Below are 22,100 nucleotides of genomic sequence, written 5' to 3'. Positions count from 1 at the left end.
GCATAAATTCAAGCAAAATTTGAGGAAGAAACATGAAATCTGGTGATTAAAGACAACTCTGAAAATCATTTTTTGTGCTTTTATTCTACAAAACAACATGTGCTTGTTGTGACTTGATTATTATGGACCAAAATTTGTGTGTGTGTGGTGAGGGGGCTTTGATATTATATACCCTCCACTTTTCAAAGGGGAGGGGTGGTGTCCCCCTGTCCCCACCCGATTTACACCCTTGAATGATGTAATTACATACAGGGTGTCCCAGAAAAAATTACCGGGCAAACTAATTTGGCCGTAAGTTGAAAATTAAGCAACCAAATCAAAATTTTTAAAAAACAGCGTGTAGCCCATCTTATTTAGCATCTTACATGTCAATTTTACTTGAATCGGTTGACCAATTGTGAAGAAATGAGCGATTACATAATGCATGCGTCAATGCAGTTCATTCCAAGTTTGATCAACAGGCCCTTTTTCATATTCGCTCACCTCTTCTGTGTATCTCATTAAATCTAGACCTCGTATCTATTTTATAATCGATAATGTATTGTTATTCATGCCTTCACCTTTGAAGGTGGACAACCTGAATTCAGTCAATGAATAAGGGTAAAGCTGATGAATGAAGACATTACATCTCAAAAACTAACAATAAGCCCAAAAACTCATCCCGTCTTCAACAATATGGTTTTTGATATTCCAACAGGTTGGTTGGAGTGGACATTATTTTATAAATGATGGTTTGACAATGGGTTTTAATTAAAATGATAATATAAACTGGACAACCAGCATATAGACCTGGCTTTCTAACTCAGATTGTACTTCACTTAGCAGTGCAGTCTATGCCCATTGCTTGAATGTTTCTTGTCAAACATGCATGGTTGGCGAACAGTTTACTGCCCGTCAAAGGGCCTTCGTTGTCTTAAGATATGCAGAAAAACACAGTGCTGTGCAGGCCCAGCAAGATTTCAGACAGCGATATCACAGAAGGCCTCCTTGTGAAAAAACAATCAGGAACAATTTCAAAAAGTATCAGGAGAAAGGTACGAGCGTCGACCTGAATAAGGGCAGGTCAGGGAGACCAAGAACTGTACGTACTTTGCACAACATAGCCGCTATCAGACAAACCCTCCAACGCAATCCCAGAATGAGTGCAAGGCGGAACAACATAATGTCCTAATCCTCATTTAACAGGGTTACTCGTCTCGACATTTCCTTCCATACCTACAGGATTTCAGAAGTTTGTATTACCATTTCTTCCAAATATTCCAAAAATAAGAAAGAAAACCGATACTTTTAACCAGCTCGAATTCATTCTTTATGTTGTCCAATATGTTAACATTTTAAAAACGAAGAAAGATATTGTTTTAAAAGATATTGATAAAGTACTGAGTATCATACAAGGTTTCATTTTAATAATTATTGTAAAGTTTGTAAGAAACAGATTGTTTAAGAAGAACAAGAAGGATTTCACCAAACAAAATATATAGCATGTTAACCACTAGTGCATTGTGTGGAGTGAACTTTCTTGCAAACTTGGAATGAAGTGTATTTGTGCATGTGTTAGGTAATCGCTCATTTCTTCGCAACTGGTCAACCGATTCAATTAAAATTGACATATAAGCTGCAAAATAAAATGGACTACACGCTGCTTTTTAAATTTTACTTAAATTTTGGTTGCTTAATTCTCAAGTTATGGCCAAATTAGTTTGCCCGATAATTTTTTCTGGGACACCCTGTATATGTACTCTGAACTGGTACTGGCAATGGCATAATTTCTGTTTTTTTTATGTCAAACATAAATAAATGGCCTATTGAGTTATAACTGACCTGTATGGTTATTACTATTGATTGACTCTAGATTGCCTGTGGTAGAGGACATGATATATAGACTGCCAACATAGATGTAAAGAACCTGCCAACCAGGCCCGTACGCAGGATTTTTTTTTGGGGGGGTGCTGATTTTGAAAAAGTGGACTTTTTTCCAAAGGGGGGGCGATTTTGGGAAAAGTGGACTTTTCCCCAAAAACTTGGACCTTTTTTGACCAAAAAACCGTAAAAAACCTGATTTTTCTTCAATTTTGGGACTTTCTGTATACTTTTGCAAATTTGGGGAGGTGCGGTCGCACCCCCCTGCGTACGGGCCTGCTGCCAACCAAATTGCCATAAATAAGCTACATAGAGAAGACCCTGCTACGCTGAGAATTTCCAACTCTTGCATCTTGAATTCATCCTCACTTCCAATGACTATTAAGTCATTAAAAAAACCTGTGTGTGTGTGTAAATATGTGTATGTGCATTGTGCAATTAGTTTTGCCATGTATTTCTATGCAATCAGCCGGGGGGTGATGACAGAAATGAAAACACTTTTATTTAAAACAGAAAAAATAAGTGGACTATAAAAACACGTTAAAAAAGAAATCCTACATAGCAGTACTGCTACATAACAAATAGCTTAGATGTAAATTAAAAAGATGTATCGGGTAGTTTTTTTGCCAAGTTTTTCTGAGGCAAACTTTTTTCTTTGGCCTTGTGAAAATGTTTGTGGTATTAAGCGTAAATTCAATATTCAAATCATGCAACATTTGAACGCGTACGATTTCAAGATTTTGTACGTGCTGGCCTTTGGACTTTGGATTCAAAGGGGTCTTCAAAAGTAGAAATTGCATTTTGAACATCCAACATGTCTAAAATAATATTAAAAATCAGCATAAATTCAAGCAAAATTTGAGGAAGAAACATGAAATCTGGTGATTAAAGACAACTCGTGAAAATCATTTTTTGTGCTTTTATTCTACAAAACAACATGTGCTTGTTGTGACTTTGATTATTATGGACCAACATTTGTGTGTGTGTGTGGGGGGGGGGGGAGCTATGATATTATATACCCGGGTGGTGTCCTTCTGTCCCCACCCGATTTACACCCTTGAATGATGTAATTACATGTATATCAGTACTCTGAACTGGTACTGGCAATGGCATAATTTCTGTTTTCTCATGTCAAACATAAATAAATGGCCTATTGAGTTATAACTGACCTGTATGGTTATTACTATTGATTGACTCTAGATTGCCTGTGGTAGAGGACATGATATATAGACTGCCAACATAGATGTAAAGAACCTGTCAACCAAATTGGCATTAAAAAAGCTACATATAGAGAAGGCCCTGCTACGCTGAGAATTTCTTCAACCTGTGTGCGTAAGGGCGCACCATTTGATACTCAAGGGGGAGTAGGAAGTTTTTCAAAAAAAAACTTCCCCACTACATGAGCAAAAAAAAAACTTTCCCCACCAACACTAAAAAAAAAAAAAAAAACCTTTCCTAACAAAACCGTATAAATGCATGAAAAAAAAACCGTCACCGCCAAGGTAAAAAAAAATTCTTCCCCGACCCCAACTTCCTACCCCCCCCCCCCGAGTATCTAATGGTGCGTCCCTAAATAGGTGTATGTGCAATTAGTTTTGGCATGTAGTTCTATGCAATCAGCTGGGGGGGGGTGATAACAGAAATGAAAACACTTTTGTGGAAAACAGAAAAAATAAGTGGACTATAAGAAACACAATAAAAAAGAAATCCTACATAGCAGTACTGCTACATAACAAATAGCTTAGATGTAAATTAAAAGATGTATCGGGTAGTTTTTTTGCCAAATTTTTCTGAGGCAAACTTTTTTCTTTGTCCTTGTGAAAATGTTTGTGGTATAAGCGCACACTTATTTATTTGAAGAAAACTTTTTTTCTATTAATACATCAGAGATGCTCATATCATAAAGCGTATAAATAAATAAACTGCACCGATACTCATTCATGGTCATGCCCTCGTTCCTGCATATTTTGCCGATTGAACTGAATCTAATGTCATAACATTCCACTTAGTACATCCAAATTTAATAATCCCAGCTCTGTGTTGTGTACTCAAGAGGAAAACCCCCAGGTCTTGTAGTTTCTATTCAACGAACTCTGAAATAAACACATACATTGGAATGGTTTGTGCACATGGTTCAGATATTAAATTTAGTTTTAAAACATGATATGTTTAAAAGTTCATCCCGGTTTCAAATGTTATTGCAGAAGGGACTAGGGCACTGAATGTGTTGCTATATTGTCCAAACTCCCACCCCTGGTTTCAGACTGTCTTACCTTCATCAGGAAGAAAGGGTAAGGAGACAAAACAAACCCCACTTTTTAATTTTTTTATTTTTGCGAATTAATTGAAATTTTTGTCGGTCAAAATAAATTGTACTTTTTTCTCCAAAAGCTGATTTTACCTGCATACAGCATTTTCTGTCAAACTCAATCCACTTTTAACCAAAAAAAACTGTTGATTTTACAATCATAGCAAATAAAAACAAATGAATAAATCCCAAAAACAAAAAATCGGGACAGGTCAGGCCCATACCAATCCAGTGACCTTTTCAAATCATTTCAGATAACTTGTCATAATTTTCATAATTACCGTAACCACTCGGGTATAAGCCCACCCCCCTAGATGGCAGATTTCACTTCAAAAATTATTTTAAAAACAAAACATTGTTAAATACCCCAAAATACCACAGCACAAAACGACTGCAAGATATTGTGATTGTGTTATCATCCGAGCACTTGTACACGTACATGAAAACACTGGCCGGGCCAGGTCATCACTATCTTCATGATCTTCTCAGCAGCACGCGTCAGAAAAGGTTTCAAACAGGACTAAAGCAAACAAATTTTGTCTTCATCTTCTTTCTTTCTTCCTTCTTTCCTTTCCATCTGCCAAAAAGCAGTGGCAGTATTAGGGTTAGTTAACCATGTTACCTATATTTTTCCTTCATTGATCCTTACACTAAAGGTACATTCATACTTCACTGCACTGCACACTGCAGTGACTGTGAAATTAAAAACTAAATGCCAGTATGTAGTTAATTTATCTTTAAAAAACAAAATTAGGTAGGCTTGAGCTTGACCTCTTTTTAAATTCACTGCAATTATCTGCAGTGTGCAATGAAGTATGACTGCACCTTAATGGATGAAGGGCCGATTTTTTTAAAAAATAAAAAAGTATTTCTTTATCATGTTAAACTTGCTTTAAAGGGTAATTTTCAAAAAATAAACATTTTGTTGTGACTTTTCTTTGATCCTGATTTTTAAGAATTAACAGTGTACATGCATGGCAAAAATGCCTCATTTATTCATATTGGGTCACATTTGTTTGTGCCACCCAATTCCCAGATCTAAATAAAATACTGCGTATATCATAATTGGCATTCCATATTCTCATTAGTTCTTTCCAATAAGAGTGCCAGCCAAGGCTTATATTTCAAGTGACAATAAAAACTGGAGCTAGATTAAACTAGAGCTTTGCTCTATTTCTGTGGAGACAGTGTCATCTTGTCTGATCAAATGTCATTTTGCGATTATACTGAACACTTCATAACTCCTGACTATCTTTATGAGTGCCAAATTTCAACAAGAATAAAGTTCAATAAATGGAAATCTTTTCTTTCAAATAAGCCTCCAATTTTCATTAAGTCTATGATGGAAACTCATCAAAAAAAGTAAAAATATCATAGTATATTCCCACAATATGAAAACTGTACAAGACGTAGCTGAGTTTCAAGAAACAGTGATGTCATCTGTAGAAAATCATCTGTTTGTTATACCATTTTGTTCCTAAATTCCCCTAATAAATGTGCCCCGAATTTTGCAATGAATAAGTTACCAAAATTGCAAAGTTTTCAATGCCATATTGTATGTGAAAAAGCATAAACCTGGCATTTGTTGGCTGTAATAAATGCTAAATAATTGCATGGACAAAACCAAGAGAAAACCTAAACTTCCATCCAGTTCATTGTAAAACTATATTAAATAGAATTTCACAAGTTGCAGGCAGCGTTCGAAATAGGGCCGGTCAGCCGGCCATTGGCCTGTAACTTTTTGGCCTGGCCGGTAACTTTTCTGACTGGCATCTAGTTGCCGGCCCGGCTGGCCGGTAACTTTTAAGGTCAAGCCCGGCTGGCCTGTAACTTTTTGAGGCATATTTCGAACACTGGTTGCAGGGCAGATGAAGTGGGTGACAAATACTTTGCTGCTAGTTCCAATTATAATTGCTCAAGTACATGTAGGTATTATGAGAAACATTGTCTGAAAAAATGTATTTGAATAAAATGCAAAAGTGCAACTTTGCTATCCAGGTCATGGTCATTGTATTCAGTGTTTGAATATATCACCATTCCTATCCCTTTATTACAGTGTTCATTGGCAGTTTTCCCTTTTAAAAAGCTTGGGCCATTTTATAAACTTTGCCCCAAATGATCCTATTAATTTATATTTTCTTTTGTCTCAAATTCTTTTGGACCAATTTCTCAACTTGCTAGCCAATCGTGCAGTAATGGGGTAAGCTGCCCCTCCTGTGAGAAGAAGTCTTACCTTCTTGCTCTCCTATGGGGCATTGGTTGCCCTGATACTTTAATGATTTTTAGTCCTTTTTGTACTACTTGGTCCATTTTTGACCATATATTCATCAAAGTTTCCCCCTTGAAACTAAAATTCCCCCCTTGAAAGCTCAATTGATAAGGCGTTTGACTATGGTGCGAGAGGTTGCGGGTTCGAACCCTGGCAGTGGTTGATACGCTTTCATGTAAAAATTGAGTTCGCTCGAAATTCCCCTGGACAAGGAACTCCCTGCTTATTGTCTTGGTGTAACACGTACGAAACTCGGGGGAGCTGATCTGGCTGCAAATGTCAATTGTGGTTTGTCTAGGGTGTGCGCTTCTTAGTTGCATGTCCCTGTGTTGTTCTTTAATGGTTTTTGGAATGATGTGGGGCCGTAGTGGTCAGCGGCAACCTGTAAAGCGTGCTGAGGCTTGTGGATCAACGTCTAGGCATTGTGCCTGTGTGTAGCGCACTATAAATCACTGCACTTTTTTTGCCTTGCTCCCCTTTTCTCCCCTTTACCCCCTCTGAAGAAGTCCTGGCTATGTCACTGCAATTGAGCACCATACATTGTATGGGGTTTTTGAGGGAACACTGCTCATGGGTATGCACACATTATACCTCTTCAATATAACATTGATCTGAGGGAGGGAGGAAGAATATGGGAGCTGCATACCGTATTACAATGTCTACTTTTAAAGTCTTCCAATACTCTTTAAAAGAACAAAATTGTACTCCGAGGGAAAATCACATCCTAATCAGTTGAAACATATTTTATGTCATATTTAAAAAGTAATGCTATGCATTAACTCAACTAGCGGTGTCAAAATTTATAAGTATGGTGTGCATTTCAGCAGATAGTGGAAGTTCCTGCAGCATGATCCTCTTTACAAGGTGAAGTTGGTGCATAAAAATCAGAACATTAACATATTTCACACAAGAACTTCAGTACCCATTTGCAATATTTTAAAATGAATATATTTTAAAAGCTCTGTATATTTGTATACATCGCGTGGGTGTAGAGCTGTATATTGATAGACTAAATTATCATGAAGGATAGTTTAATAATGGTTGAATTAAATGGCAATCACAAGCTGTATAGATATTTTTATGATAGTTTTGTCTTTTAGATCCAGTGACTAATTACATTACTTAGCATTTGTGGAACTTAATTTGAGTACAAATTGACAGGGCCACCAAGAGAACGGTTGTACCTGATGGTAGATGACATTCTACGATGAGGTTTGACGTATGTAGATACCTAATTATGTGAAAACAATATGATTCTAATCATTATTGTCAACAATATATAGTTCTGAAGGACTATGCTCTACATGTACACTCCAGGTCCTCAAATTTGATTCTTCTAAACTTAGTTCCGAGAATCAGAATTGATTCTTACCAAATCATATCCATTCTGTATGCATAAGTTATGGTGATCAATTGATTAATTTGCCAGATGAGTTTGTGAAAATCAATTGAGCCCTTGCACTCTCCCTTCCCTTTTTCTACTCCGTCCCTTCTTTTCCCTTCCTTTCATTTCTTATGAATTCTCCCTTTTCAATCACCCTTTTCAGTAGAGATGTGAAATAATTCAACCCTACAAAATGGGATTTATAAAGTGGAAAGGCAAATGAACATACACATGGCTGGTTTGAATACTGTGGCTACATACATGCATGTTAGATTTGTTGACATTTTCATTCTGCCTGTGGTACATAGAACAATATGTGTATGGAAGGATAATTGGCCTGTCTTCATATGTCGGATTATATCACCATCCCACTTCTTTTTACAAAGTTCAGTAACTTTCATTTCCCACAGTAATGAGAGATTTTGTCCATTAGATTTTGAGAATGAGGTTTAATGTCTATAGCTCATTGTAATAATGTGTTACCCTCTTTCTGGAGAACTTTGTCTTGTGAATACGAGGTTACGTATTGAGTTTGGATGGATTCCAAGGTAATGTTAAAGCCACATGAATTGGTTTACCTGTTTACCTGCTTGGAGGTTGTTTGATGGAGAGGACTTGATATGCATTTGTCAACTAGAATGAGTGAAGTGCCTAAATTAAAGGGACTTTCAGATGCGCTGAGGACCAAACAAAATCTGTAAAATTTGTCTGATTTTGGTGAAATTTGGTCTCAAGTTATTTGTATTCACTGTTGTTGCAAAAAGTCAGAAAAATAATAGTTATCACTATCTAGGGTACTTTTATCCAGATAACACAACAATAATTCACTGATTCAGCTGAACTTAATTGGACTCATTGAGTATTGAGTACTGTCCTAATTGTTGCGTTGCCAAGGTAATGAATCATCCTACATACATGTAGGGCAAACTGTTCTTTTTCTGCCAAATATCTATCAGACTATATAAATGATTGCCATTCAGATGAGCAAATGTTCTTAGTCATCCAGTAGTTTTGGAAATAAATCTAATACGGGAACTTACTTTTTGCAACATGCATGAGGAGTGTCACCCCTGGTGGGTAATTGCCATTCAGCTTTCCTCTTGATGTGAACATGGTGAAAGCACAATGTGCAGCTTACTCATTGTAGGGGTTGGTTACTCCATATTATAGCAAAATATATTCTAAAAGCAAAAAAAAAAAAGAAGATGTGTGGGGGTAGTGTAGTTTGAGAGATATGCATGACTTAATCCCTTGGAGACATCAGTAAACTGTGGATCCACCTTAAAGCCTTAATGTACGATCTTTTTTAATTTTTAGATTTTTCTTTTTTTCTTCTAAAATGATAATATGCAATCATTATGAAAGTTCCCAATACATTTGGACGCTTGAAAACATTGGGAATTTGCAAAGAAACAACATCATAAACTTCACCTCTATCACTCGAAACATCTCGCACTATTTGGATTAGGACAGCGAGTGCGGCCTCAGAGTTTGTCTCCTCACGGCCAGTTTGGTTACGCTCCCTCCACATGTGGAGGGAGCGTAACTAAGCTTTAGTTTTGTAGGAGGCTACGATTTATGATCGTGGCCGACATAAAGTCATAATCTAAAAAATTATGACTTTATGTCGGACCAACAGAAAATTGTCCCATTTTACTACAAATAGGACGAATTTGACAGTTTGCTCATAGATTTAAGTTAGAACATGTGTAAGTATTACAAATATGCCAAAAAATCGGTTTTGAAAAAAATAAAGGTAAATTCTGAAAAAAGATCGTACATTATGACTTTAATTAAATGGACATTCAGAGATCCATTGCTGCCAAACTGCACACTATATCACATATATGTTTCTTCCTGGCACTACTAAATGTAACTAACCCTTACAATTAATAGCCTTTTTTCATATTTATAAAACTGAAAGAAAATGGTTGATGTATTCTTCCGATTTACTAACCATTTTCATTAAGTGACCCGAGCAGGGTTCACAGTTTATCGCGTTTTCGCGTCCAGGACGCTTTTTGAACTCACTGGACCCGGAAAAAGTAAGATTATGTAACCTGAATGGGTCCAGCAGGCTGTGCTTGGACCCGGAAAAATCCCATCCAAGAAATAGAAAATGTCATCATAGATCGTCATTGTGCGATAACCCAGCTCTCAATCGGCTCACAGCACATTTTTAAACAACTTTTCATTCATAAATTACATACATGTACAATTACAAATATCGCTGCAACATGATACACACCTCATCGCTATTTCATGCACAGATATTTGATCAGTGATACGAGGGGAACTGTGGAAGAGGTTGACTTGCGATATTTTTCCGGATTGTGCAAATATTATGTTACAATAATACTGTCAACAAAACAGGGTCATTCCTGGTGACATCGCGAAAACATGTTTTTGCGGTAGTTGTATATTTCAACCGAGCAAATATAACAAAATAACCAAATAATTAGATGATTAAAGTAGTGCATGTTATTAGGTAGTAATTGTAGTTCTTTATGTGAAAGTCGGCCGATCGCGGAAAGTCTCTTTTTACCCAGTAATATGACTCGACTTTGGTAAGTTTTGGGTGCGAATTCGCATACTTTCATATTTATCGTTTATGCCAGTACTGAAAATAGATTTCGGTGTTTCTGAAGTTTCAGTACATAAGTACAATTTGGACCCACAAAAATCAATTTGGGACCCGCAAATTTCAACTAAATGGGATCTGAATGGGTCCAGCATAAAAAAGTGGACCCGGTTATTTGAGAGCAAACTGTGAACCCTGGACCCGAGAAAATTTTAGGTTTTATTGGTCATTGACAGATCTAGAAAGTCCCTTCAACATGAATTATATGTTTATACATGTATGACAGCACATATTTTCTTTACCATCATATATCTTGTATACCAGTATTAAATGAACTTCAATGAAATATGTGACATTTAGAGTACCACACATACTGAAACTGACATCATTGTTTTAATAATTTCATTGACGATAAATTAAAGCCAAGGGTTGGAGTCTTTTGGCGTCTCTCTTAAATTAAAGTGTCATTCAGTGATCCCAGCAAAAGTTAAAAAAATTAAAATAATTGTTTATTGCTTAAATGTGAAAGATAAGTCATTCAAATTGTCATTTGGTATTTTTGATATGAAAAATTTGGAAAAAAAAACCCAAATTTTTTTTATTTATTTATTTATGTTATAAATTTAAATTTGATTTTAAAAACTTAATTAATTTCAAATGTGTGCGTATATTTATTTATATATGGTTATAAACCATTTTTCTTCAGAAAGTGTTCATATCACCTTAGATAAAAGGTGATATCACCAAATTTTATTCATCAGGGAATTGTGGCAATTATGGCAGTCTCAAAACAAAGTACATTGTTCCTGTGTGTAAATGAGGTGTGTGTGTGAAGTATGACTGCCCCTGAAACAGCTACCCGTTTTACACCTGGGTGAAGTGAGACAAGCGAGAAAAAGTGTCTTGCCCAAGGGGATACTTATCACACATTGGCCCTGTTGGGATGGGGCAGGCCTCAAAATAAGCCAGAATTTCTGAGGGCCATTTGCAAAATATTATGAATCTCATATGAATAAATGTACTTGATCAGCAAAATGATCTTCTGTAGAAATCACAGGGGAGAAGTGATCACTACACTCTAGTCCCCTATTATTAAAGCTGCCCTGAAGTGATGTACATATCTTTATGATATACATATGTGACGTGTCATGTCAAAAGGAGACACTTTTGGGCAGGATCGTAAATGGAGAAATAGCCAAAAATCTGCCATGGGGTGATTTTTTCACAATTTGGGTTTGTTGCGAATTTGTAATGTTATTAATGTTAAAAATATTGTCTGATAGTTTCAGACCCGAATATAACTAGCATCTTGTAGTTTTGGAGACATTTTTCAAGGTATTTCCTACTCTCAACATTGTGAATAATATTTGTAAAGGCCGATATCTCAATTTCCAATTTTATAATACCATAACTTACAAACTCAATATCTTCGCTTAGGAATGCCCGATTACATTGAGGAAAACGGCATTGTGGAGCAAAATATCGCAATATTTAAGATATGTAAAAAGCTCCAAATTGATAACCTGCCCAAAAGTGTCTCCTTTTGACATGACACGTCACATATATACATAGAGGACTTCACAGTGTCCCAAAACATCACCATATACCATAGCTACCAACCAACATACATCAAGTGGCCCTTGAGAATATGTTGTGTTACTGAATCATATACATGTAGGTCATCGTAGCTCCAGGCTGTTATTGCTATGCTCATATATGAGGGGCATTATGCTCTGCTCCAGTACTTTGCACTTCCTTATTAATATATTTGTTAATTATACTACTGGATGTGCACTCTGTTTACATCCTGCATTTGACAACTGTGACATGAATGTGGTAACGATAATAGTATTAGTGCATATAATCGCATTTTGGATTATGTGTATGATATCATTGAGTTATACGAGAACAAAAATATAAACACTTTAACAAACAAACAAATAAACACTTTTAAACAAACAAGCAAAGCAAAGTAAGGGTAAGGAAAATCAGCAGTGTTATCTTACTTTACTTTGTTAGCTAAAGAAAAACATAAAATCATTATAAAAGACAGCAATATAGAGCAAAGGTGACAAAATAACCCTGTTCTGCGGGCCTGACTAACCCAAATTTTGCATTTCGGGTATTTTTTTGAAAATTTGCAAAATTCGGATTTTCCACTTATTTTCCTGACCAACACACTCTACTCAAGTGGCAAATATTCTTTTGCACTTTTTTTTGACAATGCAGCATGTTTTGCAAAATATGGATCCTGATTGGCACAGTGAGAATGATGTCATAAAATATTGGTGGACTTCGCTGAACCAGTTTCATACCATCTCTATCCTTCCTTCCTTCCATCCTTCCTTCCTTCCTTCGTTCCTTCCTCTCTTCCTTCCTTCCTTCCTTCCTTCCTTCCTTCCTTCCTTCCTTCCACTCATTCATTCATTCCTTAGTTTCTTTCTTTCTTTCTTTCTTTCTTTCTTTCTTTCTTTCTTTCTTTCTTTCTTTCTTTCTTTCTTTCTTCTTTCTTGCTTTCTGCTTTCTTTCTTCTTTCTTGCTTTCTGCTTTCTTTCTTCCATCCTTCCTTCCTTCCTTCCTTCTTGTGCTTATTTGGTTTGTATGTCTATCAAACTGCTTTTGTGCCTGTAAAAAGGTATTTTTGCAGTCGTTACAGGTACATCAAATTAAACTGTATTTGGAATATATTGTCATATTGAAATAAAAAAATTGCCAGTAAGAAAGGAAATAAATAAACATACAAATTAAAGTCTTGTATTCACAATTCGCTTCAAGGGTTTAAGTTTAAGATCGTGAAGCCTTTACAACCAAACAATTTATTTAATTGAAAATTCCTTCACACTATTCCCAGCGGCTGAGTGGGAAATTTGTATGGCTTGGTTGGCTACCATGACAAGATGATACAGCTTACAGTCAGTCAATAATAAAGAGTGCGCACCTTTATAAATGTACTGCATTTCTCTATAAAAGTGTGCCAAACCTACAGGGGCTACAATATACCTGGCAACAAAGACCTTCGACATATTAAAGATCTTTACTTGCAATATGTCCTGAGAAATGTTACGACGATAAAAAGCATAAACCATTGACAACATGCACACAGCTGGTTTGAAGCTTGATTAGAGAGTGTGATAAGTAATTTGTATGAGCCAATTGCAATCAGGACCAACTCTCCTATAAAAATGGTCATGTCATGCCAATTGTATGCACAACCCCCGTTCATGCAGATTTTATCAAACTTTCAGTTTATTGCAAGTTCAGCTGCAAACGGCAGAATATGAGTTTGCGAGAGAAAAACTCAACTATGACGTACATACATTCAGAGCTGGCAATTGCAGTAATTCTATAAAACTACCACAACAAAATGACATACAAATATAGTAACTCAGTACAGGGAATGTGTCTTTAAAGCGAAGAAATACAATGTAAGAAGAAAAGTAAATATATTGTGACCCGTACTAGGTTTCATTCAGGCTGTAACCTGTGACATCACATTGAATTCACCAGGTTGGTTTGTGGATATTTAAATGCAATGGAACAAACTAAAAATGAAGGCAGCTGAAATTTATCCAAATTTATGAACTAAGGTAACAGTGGAAATTTTCACGCCACATTTATTTGAATGTTTGCGCTTTTTGCATTCCAAGTAACTGCTGCTAAAATATAGGTCAGTGTAAGGAAGCTTAGAATCAATGCTGTAAGGGGGGGGGGATTAGTGCAATGCACCCCCAAGATGGCAATCTGAAACGAAGTCTCTTTTCTGTAAGAAAACGGTGAGAATTCCACTTTTTCTGGAAGAAAATATTGAGAATTAGCCCCTTTTTTAGGGAAAAATATGCAAAAGGTCTGTTTAAAAACAAAAACAAAAAACAACAACATTAAAATTAGCACTTAAAAATGCATAAAAGATCTGCCTTTTAGCTTCCTGCACCCCCCAAACGATTCTGGACATGCTTAGAATCTCAATTAGGTGTCGCTTTTGCGATTTTATTTAGTATTTATTTAAATTTAGAATAGTAAATTTAAAAACAAATGAAATAATTTGTAGAAGATCAACACACATCCATAGAATAGAATGGAAAAGGTCAGCTGTAAATGAGCTTCAAACACAATTTGAAAAAAATAAATCAATACTCTCAGGATACAAAGGTACATTGTAGCATTTAAACACACTGGTCAGTTGCTCACTCCATCTACTTTGTCCATCGATCTCTAAGGGAATTCACTATCCATTTTGAGCTATTAGATTATAGTTTTGTTTCTGATGATCATTGGTGACCTGACAGTAGTTCAAAGCAAAGATAGAAATACTTAATTGGGAAATAAAGGCAGGTATTTTCCACTTCAATTTTCTGCCTTTTCAATCAATTTGAGTAGCAAGTATTGGTGTCATTAAAATGTATTGTATCTACATGCTCAATGCATAGTAATTTTGATCAATATTGAGTAGACTAATGCAGAGATTTCATGATATTTGTTGTTTTTGTTCGGCGTGTGGAAACAGTTTCATTTAATTTGATATGTAGAAATGATGAAACTATCCTTGGAAGTATTCTATATAACTGAAGGGTAGAAAATGAATGAAACCCCCATATTTTCTTTGGAGATATGGATGCGAAATACATTTTATGCTACTTATATGTTTTAAAGTAACTCTATTCATTTATTTCATTCATTTATTTTATTCCCACAATTCACATACAATGACTACAATATCAATACATCAAAATACCATCAAAAGAATCATAGAGGAGATGGCTGTAAGGCCAATAAGGCCAGAGGTAGCCACCCCTTTACCTTTATCCCCCTTCCCCTTTATGCACAGGCTTTACCTGCACAGAACTTCATGGAACATAGGATTTGAGGGTTATCAAGGAATCTAGTAGAGAGGCATCAAATCATTGTAGATTCACTATATGGACTATATCTAAGATGTCAAATTACATTTCTCAGTTCTCTATGAACAAGCATTTACCCTAACTCCCTTTCTGCTTTTTGCCTAAGGGGAAGGAAAGATGATGAAGAGAAATGTTTTAACCAGTTTGGTTTTGAGCCACCGATCCATCAGGTGCAAGGGACAAGACCTGGGTTAGCAAGCTATGAGTGTGCTACCTATTAACCTGTTCCCCTTTTTCTTTGTTACAGAATTCTACACAGCTATGCCACTACCATCTTCAGGGATTATTCCTGTTATGCAAATATTCTGCCCTACAAATGAAAGGGATCCATTTGGCTTTCCAGATCACCCTAATTCAAGGTATGTATGTTATGTGGTGTTCCTCATGGCTTCATTCTAGGCCCTATCATGCAAATGATGATTGCAAAAGTAAATGGCAGCTGTGGGAATCTCAACATTCTCTAGTTCATTGTTGCTGAAGTTAATAGTGGCTTCAGTTGTTTGATAAGCTGTATTAATTGATAGCAGGAATATGCAAATGTAGTAAAATTGCAATAAATTTGACAGAATAACTTTGCATGTTTAGATATATTTGGTTTAATCATTAATTTTGATGCTTCATATGATGTTGTCTTTTCCTTTCCAGGATGCACGATTTCTTAAACCATCTCAACACGGTGGTAGAGAAGAACACTTTATTCAATGAACACTTTTCACTAGATAGCATCAGAATTGGTTTACAGTCATTTCAAGATGTGCTCAATGACAAAGGATCCATAGAACAACGATTTGCTACCACACCAGGTGAGTGTGTACACAGGGTTATATCAGGAGTCGGCAGACACCTGATCAGTCAGAAAAGCCATGTAAGCTGCTATCACACTGGTGTCATATAATTGGAATACCACCTGGTCGCGATTGAAAACCAGGAACGTACATTATTTGCGATAAATGCTGGTTACATAGTATGCGAGCATGAAATGCGTTCAAGGGCGCTTGTTACTGTCAACTCATTTGCTAGCACCTCAATGGCAGCTAGAATGAGTGTACAAATGATAACCAGCCAAGTTTTGCAGTCAGGGTCCTGGTTATATGTTATCTGTCCCCCGGGTCTGTCCCACTACGTTGAATCGAAAGGGAAAGCATGGTGCATTTATTAGAGCCCTTACTTAGGATACTGAAGGACCTTGGTTCAAACTTTTAATTTGATTGGTCATTACGTTAATATGTGTTGTTTTAATTTAATTATCTCCATTATAGACTAACAATTTGGCAAAGAAATTCTGATCTTTAGAGCTATGATTTTAAAACTGACAGTTTGGTGTTCAAGACTAACTACTAACTACATGGCCATGTGACTCTTGACTCCCATCCCAATAGCAATTGCAATTTGTTCTGCATAAGTTCAGTGGCATGCAATGCCATTATTTTATCAAGTGTATATATACATGTATGCAAAAAGACAGCTAACTGGATGGGGACTTTGAATGAATGAATTTTTCACTGTTGTACATTGTAATATAGAACTAGTGGCAAATGGTGGTCATAGACCACAAACCTAGCTGGGGCATGTTGGTGTTTTGGAGGTATATGACCCGCCTGCAAAATGTTCCAAAAATGTTCTCCTGGTCATGAGGTTTGTTGTCACCGAGTTTGAGTCACATACTCCTTACAGATGCCCAGAAAATTAAATTCTAAGATTTGACCAAGATAACCTTTGACCTGACCCCTGCACAGCGTTCCAAAGTGTTCCCCTGGTCAGTAAGTTTGTTGTCACAGAATTTGAGCCCCGTACCTCTTACAGATGTCCAGAAAATGCATTTCAGAAATTTGGGGTCTGCATGACCTTTGACCTGACCCTGCAAACTGTTCCCCTGTTCATGAGATTTGTTATCACTGAGTTTGAGCCCCATACCCCATACAGATATCCAGAAAATGAAATTATATGATTTGACCCCAGTTAACCTTTGACATGACCCCTGCAAAGTGTTCCAAAATATTCCCCTGGTCATTAAGTTTGTTGTCATGGAGTTTGAGCCCTGTACCCCTTACACAGATGTCCAGAAAATGCATTTCTAAAATTTGACCTCTGCATGACCTTTGACCTGACCCCTGTAAAATGTTCCCCTGGTCATGAGATTTGTTGTCACTGAGTTTGAGCCCCACACCCCTTACAGATGTCGAGATCAGGCAATTGTAAGATTTTACCCCCTTAATGACCTTTGACCCCAATTCTGTGTGCAAGGTATGGGCACTGGGTAAAGCCGATGCACATGTGTAAGTGACGTCATTGTGCTATGTAATATGTGGCAGAAGAAGCATTTTGAAGGTATTTGGTTATATACCGGAAAGGCCCCTTTAATGACCTTTGATCCCAATTCTGTTTGCACCCTATGGGAACTGGATATAGCCGATACATATGTGCAAGTTACGTAACTGTAGGGTGTAACATGTAGGAGGAGAAGCATTTTGAAGTTAATTGCCAGAAAGAAAGAAAGAACGGATAGCATTAGAATACCTAGCGTGGGGGGGGGGGTGTAAACCCCCCAGCTAGGTAATGACATGGACATACAATTGTTCATTCACTCACAGGGATACATCTAAATACTCCTTTTATGGACTTGGAGGTCTTCCATGGATAATTATCTCCAGGTTAATGACTTCCATCTGTACATTTGTGTTTGATGTATTTTCAAACACAAATGTAAGTCAATTTGAAAATGCTGAGAAGGTTTTCAGTCAGGTCAACAGCAATATATCTGTTTGGGTATAAGTGTTTATTTTTAGCATACAAAACAAGCACACTCATATACTTTTACTGCATTACATCTTCTTATAGTGCAATTTATTAATTACCAGTAATTTAATGAAGGCAAGCTGCAGCATAAACTTGGAAGTAGAACTGGTCATTTGGTCGAGTAGGATGCTTCAGTGACATTTGTATAGGTAATTAAGCAGCAACAAATCAACCAATGTATGAAGACAAAATTTATTTCCCAATCATCCTGAACCTATCTGTTGGAATGTGATGTTCATACTGCAAGAATAAACAAGAAGGAACAATTTTTACCAAACTGGCAGGTTTGAGTTAATAAATTTGAATGCACTTGATGTGGTTACATTGTACCTGGACAGTGTGAAATGATTAGCAATGTTTTTGTGTACAATCCACACCTCAGTACTATCAGGAACACTAAGGTATTGGTGCTCACTGGTTTTCTATGGAGAAACTATGATCAAAGCTTTTTGGACAGAATCAGCTTCGGACCCCTCAACAAAATTTATATGGTGAGCATCCCTCTATAGTTGCAAAATCTCTGAGGCCAGAGTGGTTTCAAAACAAGACACACTTATACCAAATTTTACTCCCAAGCAACTTATTTAGGGGAGAGTAAATTAACACAATGCCTTTTGACTTGGTTAGATGACATGAAGAAGATGACCAGTGTGAACACCACAAATGCAACAAGGATTGCTGGTGATTACATTGTCAGAGAGCTCTCATGCGAATCAAACCAGCATTATGCTATGTCATTAGAGAGAAAGAGAGAGAGAGAGAGAGAGAGTAGTTAGGATAAGGCTGGATGAGGTCGAGGATGACCAGGTCATCCAAGGTAGTCTTGTGTTTTAAAAGGTATTAAAGCATATTTTTTGTAGCTGGGGAGAGTACTACACAAGGTCAAAATGATATTAAACCTCCTTGGTTAGATAATTCTCTGTAATTGACAGACTTTTCGTGGATTTAATTAATACTTTCATTGAAAAAAGAGGTAGAGGTGTACATGTAAATTCACCTTCCTGAAACAAAATGTTTTGAACAATCAGAAAGTTTTGTTTGCAATTACACATTCCACATCTTGGCAACATAATACATATAAACTGAGCTCAAAAAGAAACTTATAATTTTTTACAACGCGTGAATCACAAGGTCATATCTTAAAATACCGTCAATCAAATTGAACCAAAATTACACACAGGATTACTTTAATACTCTACTCAAAACACATGTCAGTAACCAAGCAGTTGTCCAACTGACATAACAGCAAAATGCACTGTCATGGGACAGCTTCCTGGACTTCCTCCACTTTCACAGCCCAACATTTGGCACCCAGCACAAAAAAATCTGTGAGAATGCACACAAGATGCACAGATGATAAAACGGTGCTGCTTTCTGCTTTTCATACACTTTTTCATGAAACAGGGCTGGGCTGTGAATGTGTTCCAGGAAGCTGTTCCATGTCAGTGCATTTTGCTGTTGTGTCAGTTGGATAACTGCGTGGTTACTGATATGTGTTAAAAGTAGAGTATTGAAGTAAACCTGTGTGTAATTTTGGTAGAATTTGATGGACAGGATTTCAAGTTATGACCTTGTGGAAAATTATAAGTTTCTTTTTGAGCTCAGTTTACATTGTAGTCACACATTCAAATACTCACCATACCAAAAGAAAGTCCTCAACTATTAACCTGTCATTGCTGAACTTGCTCTTGTTATTTTACTAGTTATTATTTTACCTGGGGAAATCCCATCAGTGCTAGCACTGTTTTTCAGAGGTGCCTAGGGGGCGATTGATTGACACTCTTGTACTGCAACATCTTTTATCTCTAATTTGATACTGCAGTTGCTACTTTGTAATTTGGTGCATTTTCAAAAGTTCCAAGTCATGCTCAGGCCATTTCCCTCTGCAGCTCTGCATGCTCCTTTAAATTTGCAACTTTTAAAAATGCACCAAATTTTGGTAACAATATTTGTCAAATAAGAGCTTTTGGTAGCAAATTTTGTATCAAATTGGAGCTAATAAGTTACAGCACACAACCGCATCAATCAAATTATCATAACATGCACAGATTTATATTTATGCCAGGTTAGGCCAAAAAAAAAAGGTTTGTCTCAAAGCTTATGCAAGACGCTTTGTAAAATCGCATACGATTTGACAAAAAAGAAATCTGCGGAAATTTTTTATTTCAAAAAAAAAAAAATTATATATTTTTTTCCAGAAAAATCGTCGAAAATCAGACTTTTTTCTCAAAATACATGAAAAAAATCGGGAATAAAAAAAAATCGCATTTCGCATTTGTTTTTAAATTTCTCGTGAGCTTTGAGACAAACCTTTTTTTTTTGGCCTTACATAAAGTGAGAAATTTCTTTTTGTGTTGTGTTTAGTACAATATCAGTGCAATTTATGTGTAAAATATGAAATATACTTAGTATCACCCCTAAATAATGACGAAAACAATTATTATTGAAAGTTTAATGTTCAGGAACACATCTTGCTGATTATGTTTGCACACTAATGCCCTTGGCTTTCATTTGTTATGATGTGCTTTTCAATCTGCCAGGGATGATCAGATATTCTGGTTGTATATTATCTTGTCAATATTTTGATGTAGAAATAGTGACTGATTTAGTGTGCTCAAGGCATATTACAGGTTTGAGTATAGGTAATTTTTGTAAGCTATCAGCAGCTGTCTGAAATACATGCAAATCATTTCATATGAGGTATGTTTGCTATACATTAACAGAGGATTGTAGAACTTATATATAATGAAAGTACTGTCTATAATGTGTATTTATGTAAATTATAAATTTGAATACATGAGTATGGATTATAAATTTTTAAAAACAATTGCCTCTTGAAAATCAAATGATTGCGATAAACAATGCCAAATTCTGTAGTTGTTGTCCACATTCATTTAGAGAATTATAATTGCAATCGCATTTAAATGTCAATGCTCTTTTACCATTTGGTCCTGCACCTTTTCTTGTTTTGCTTTCTTTACTTCAAATATCTTGCTTATTATCTGAGCTTCAGTGAATATTATAACAGGAAGTAAGTTAGTATTGGGACTATAAAGATGATATTGGAACTTTTAGTATTTGAGAACATGAATAAAAGCAGCTTTGTTTCATAGTAAGTATCAGTTTTGAGATCCCACACTTAAAGATGGTTGCATTTCAACTCAAGAGTCGATCAAGATTCTCTTTTTCTAGGAGTCGCATTGAATAAAAGTGCTATTTATTCATTTATTTTTGATGAATTCAGGTATGATCATTACCCTCCAGATTACGAAAGAATCCTACAAATGTGAGGAAATTTCAATTTAACAATGAAATAGGAAATGAGAATGAATATGTAAGGACTAAAATATTTTTAATGAACAGGCCTTTTTGTTTACAAATAAATACTATAGTTTTCAGCACAGTACTTCAGCGGTCTGCCAATTTGGCACAGTTTATGGCGTACATGTATACGGAAAGTGAGGTTCTGATTGGCTAATTGAACCACGTCATCATCACATAGACACCTCATTCGCTAGTCAAGCTGCGTAGCATCACATGACCTAGTTCTTTTTATGTGGTAATCAAACAGAGTAAACGGACATCGCTGAAATAATTTGCTGAATAGTATAAATATACTGAAATGATAATAAATAAACAAATAAATAAGCCTAAATATTACAAATAAAATGTCACAGAATCTTTGTGAAACAATTCATGTACCATATGTAAAGAGCGGTTTGCAGAGTATACATACGGTTGATAGTACTTACGACAAGTCATACACTTAGTGAAACACCTGATGGTTAAATGTACCATCAAAATCAAATGCCTGCATTATTTCGATCAAACTCAATCAATGAAGACTATTGCCAAAGTAGTCTAATAATGCCTCTGACATTGACTTGACAGTAATTGTTCAGACAATACCCATAATAAAAGCATGCTCACTTTAACTCAATAACCACTTAAAGCTGCTACTAGCCTACTACTCCTAAAAGCTAAAGTAGTGTATGCATGGCTCT

At 36.1% G+C, this 22,100-nt stretch overlaps 1 protein-coding gene across 3 annotated transcripts in view; it reads left to right on the top strand.

Annotated features, from left to right (window-relative positions):
• Positions 1 to 22,100, top strand: part of LOC140137970 (ATP-binding cassette sub-family A member 2-like) — a 194,728-nt gene that overhangs the window by 22,926 nt on the left and 149,702 nt on the right. For all 3 annotated transcript variants that reach the window (XM_072159793.1, XM_072159792.1, XM_072159791.1), the window contains exons 4-5: positions 15,548 to 15,659; positions 15,946 to 16,103. In XM_072159793.1, coding sequence (XP_072015894.1) covers positions 15,548 to 15,659; positions 15,946 to 16,103 — 270 coding nt within the window. The remainder of the gene's footprint in view (positions 1 to 15,547; positions 15,660 to 15,945; positions 16,104 to 22,100) is intronic.

Source organism: Amphiura filiformis, chromosome 17, assembly GCF_039555335.1.
Source record: "Amphiura filiformis chromosome 17, Afil_fr2py, whole genome shotgun sequence".
Classification (NCBI taxonomy): domain Eukaryota; kingdom Metazoa; phylum Echinodermata; class Ophiuroidea; order Amphilepidida; family Amphiuridae; genus Amphiura; species Amphiura filiformis.
Note: the sequence above shows the minus strand (reverse complement) of the source record. Positions and strands in the feature narration are given on the sequence as shown.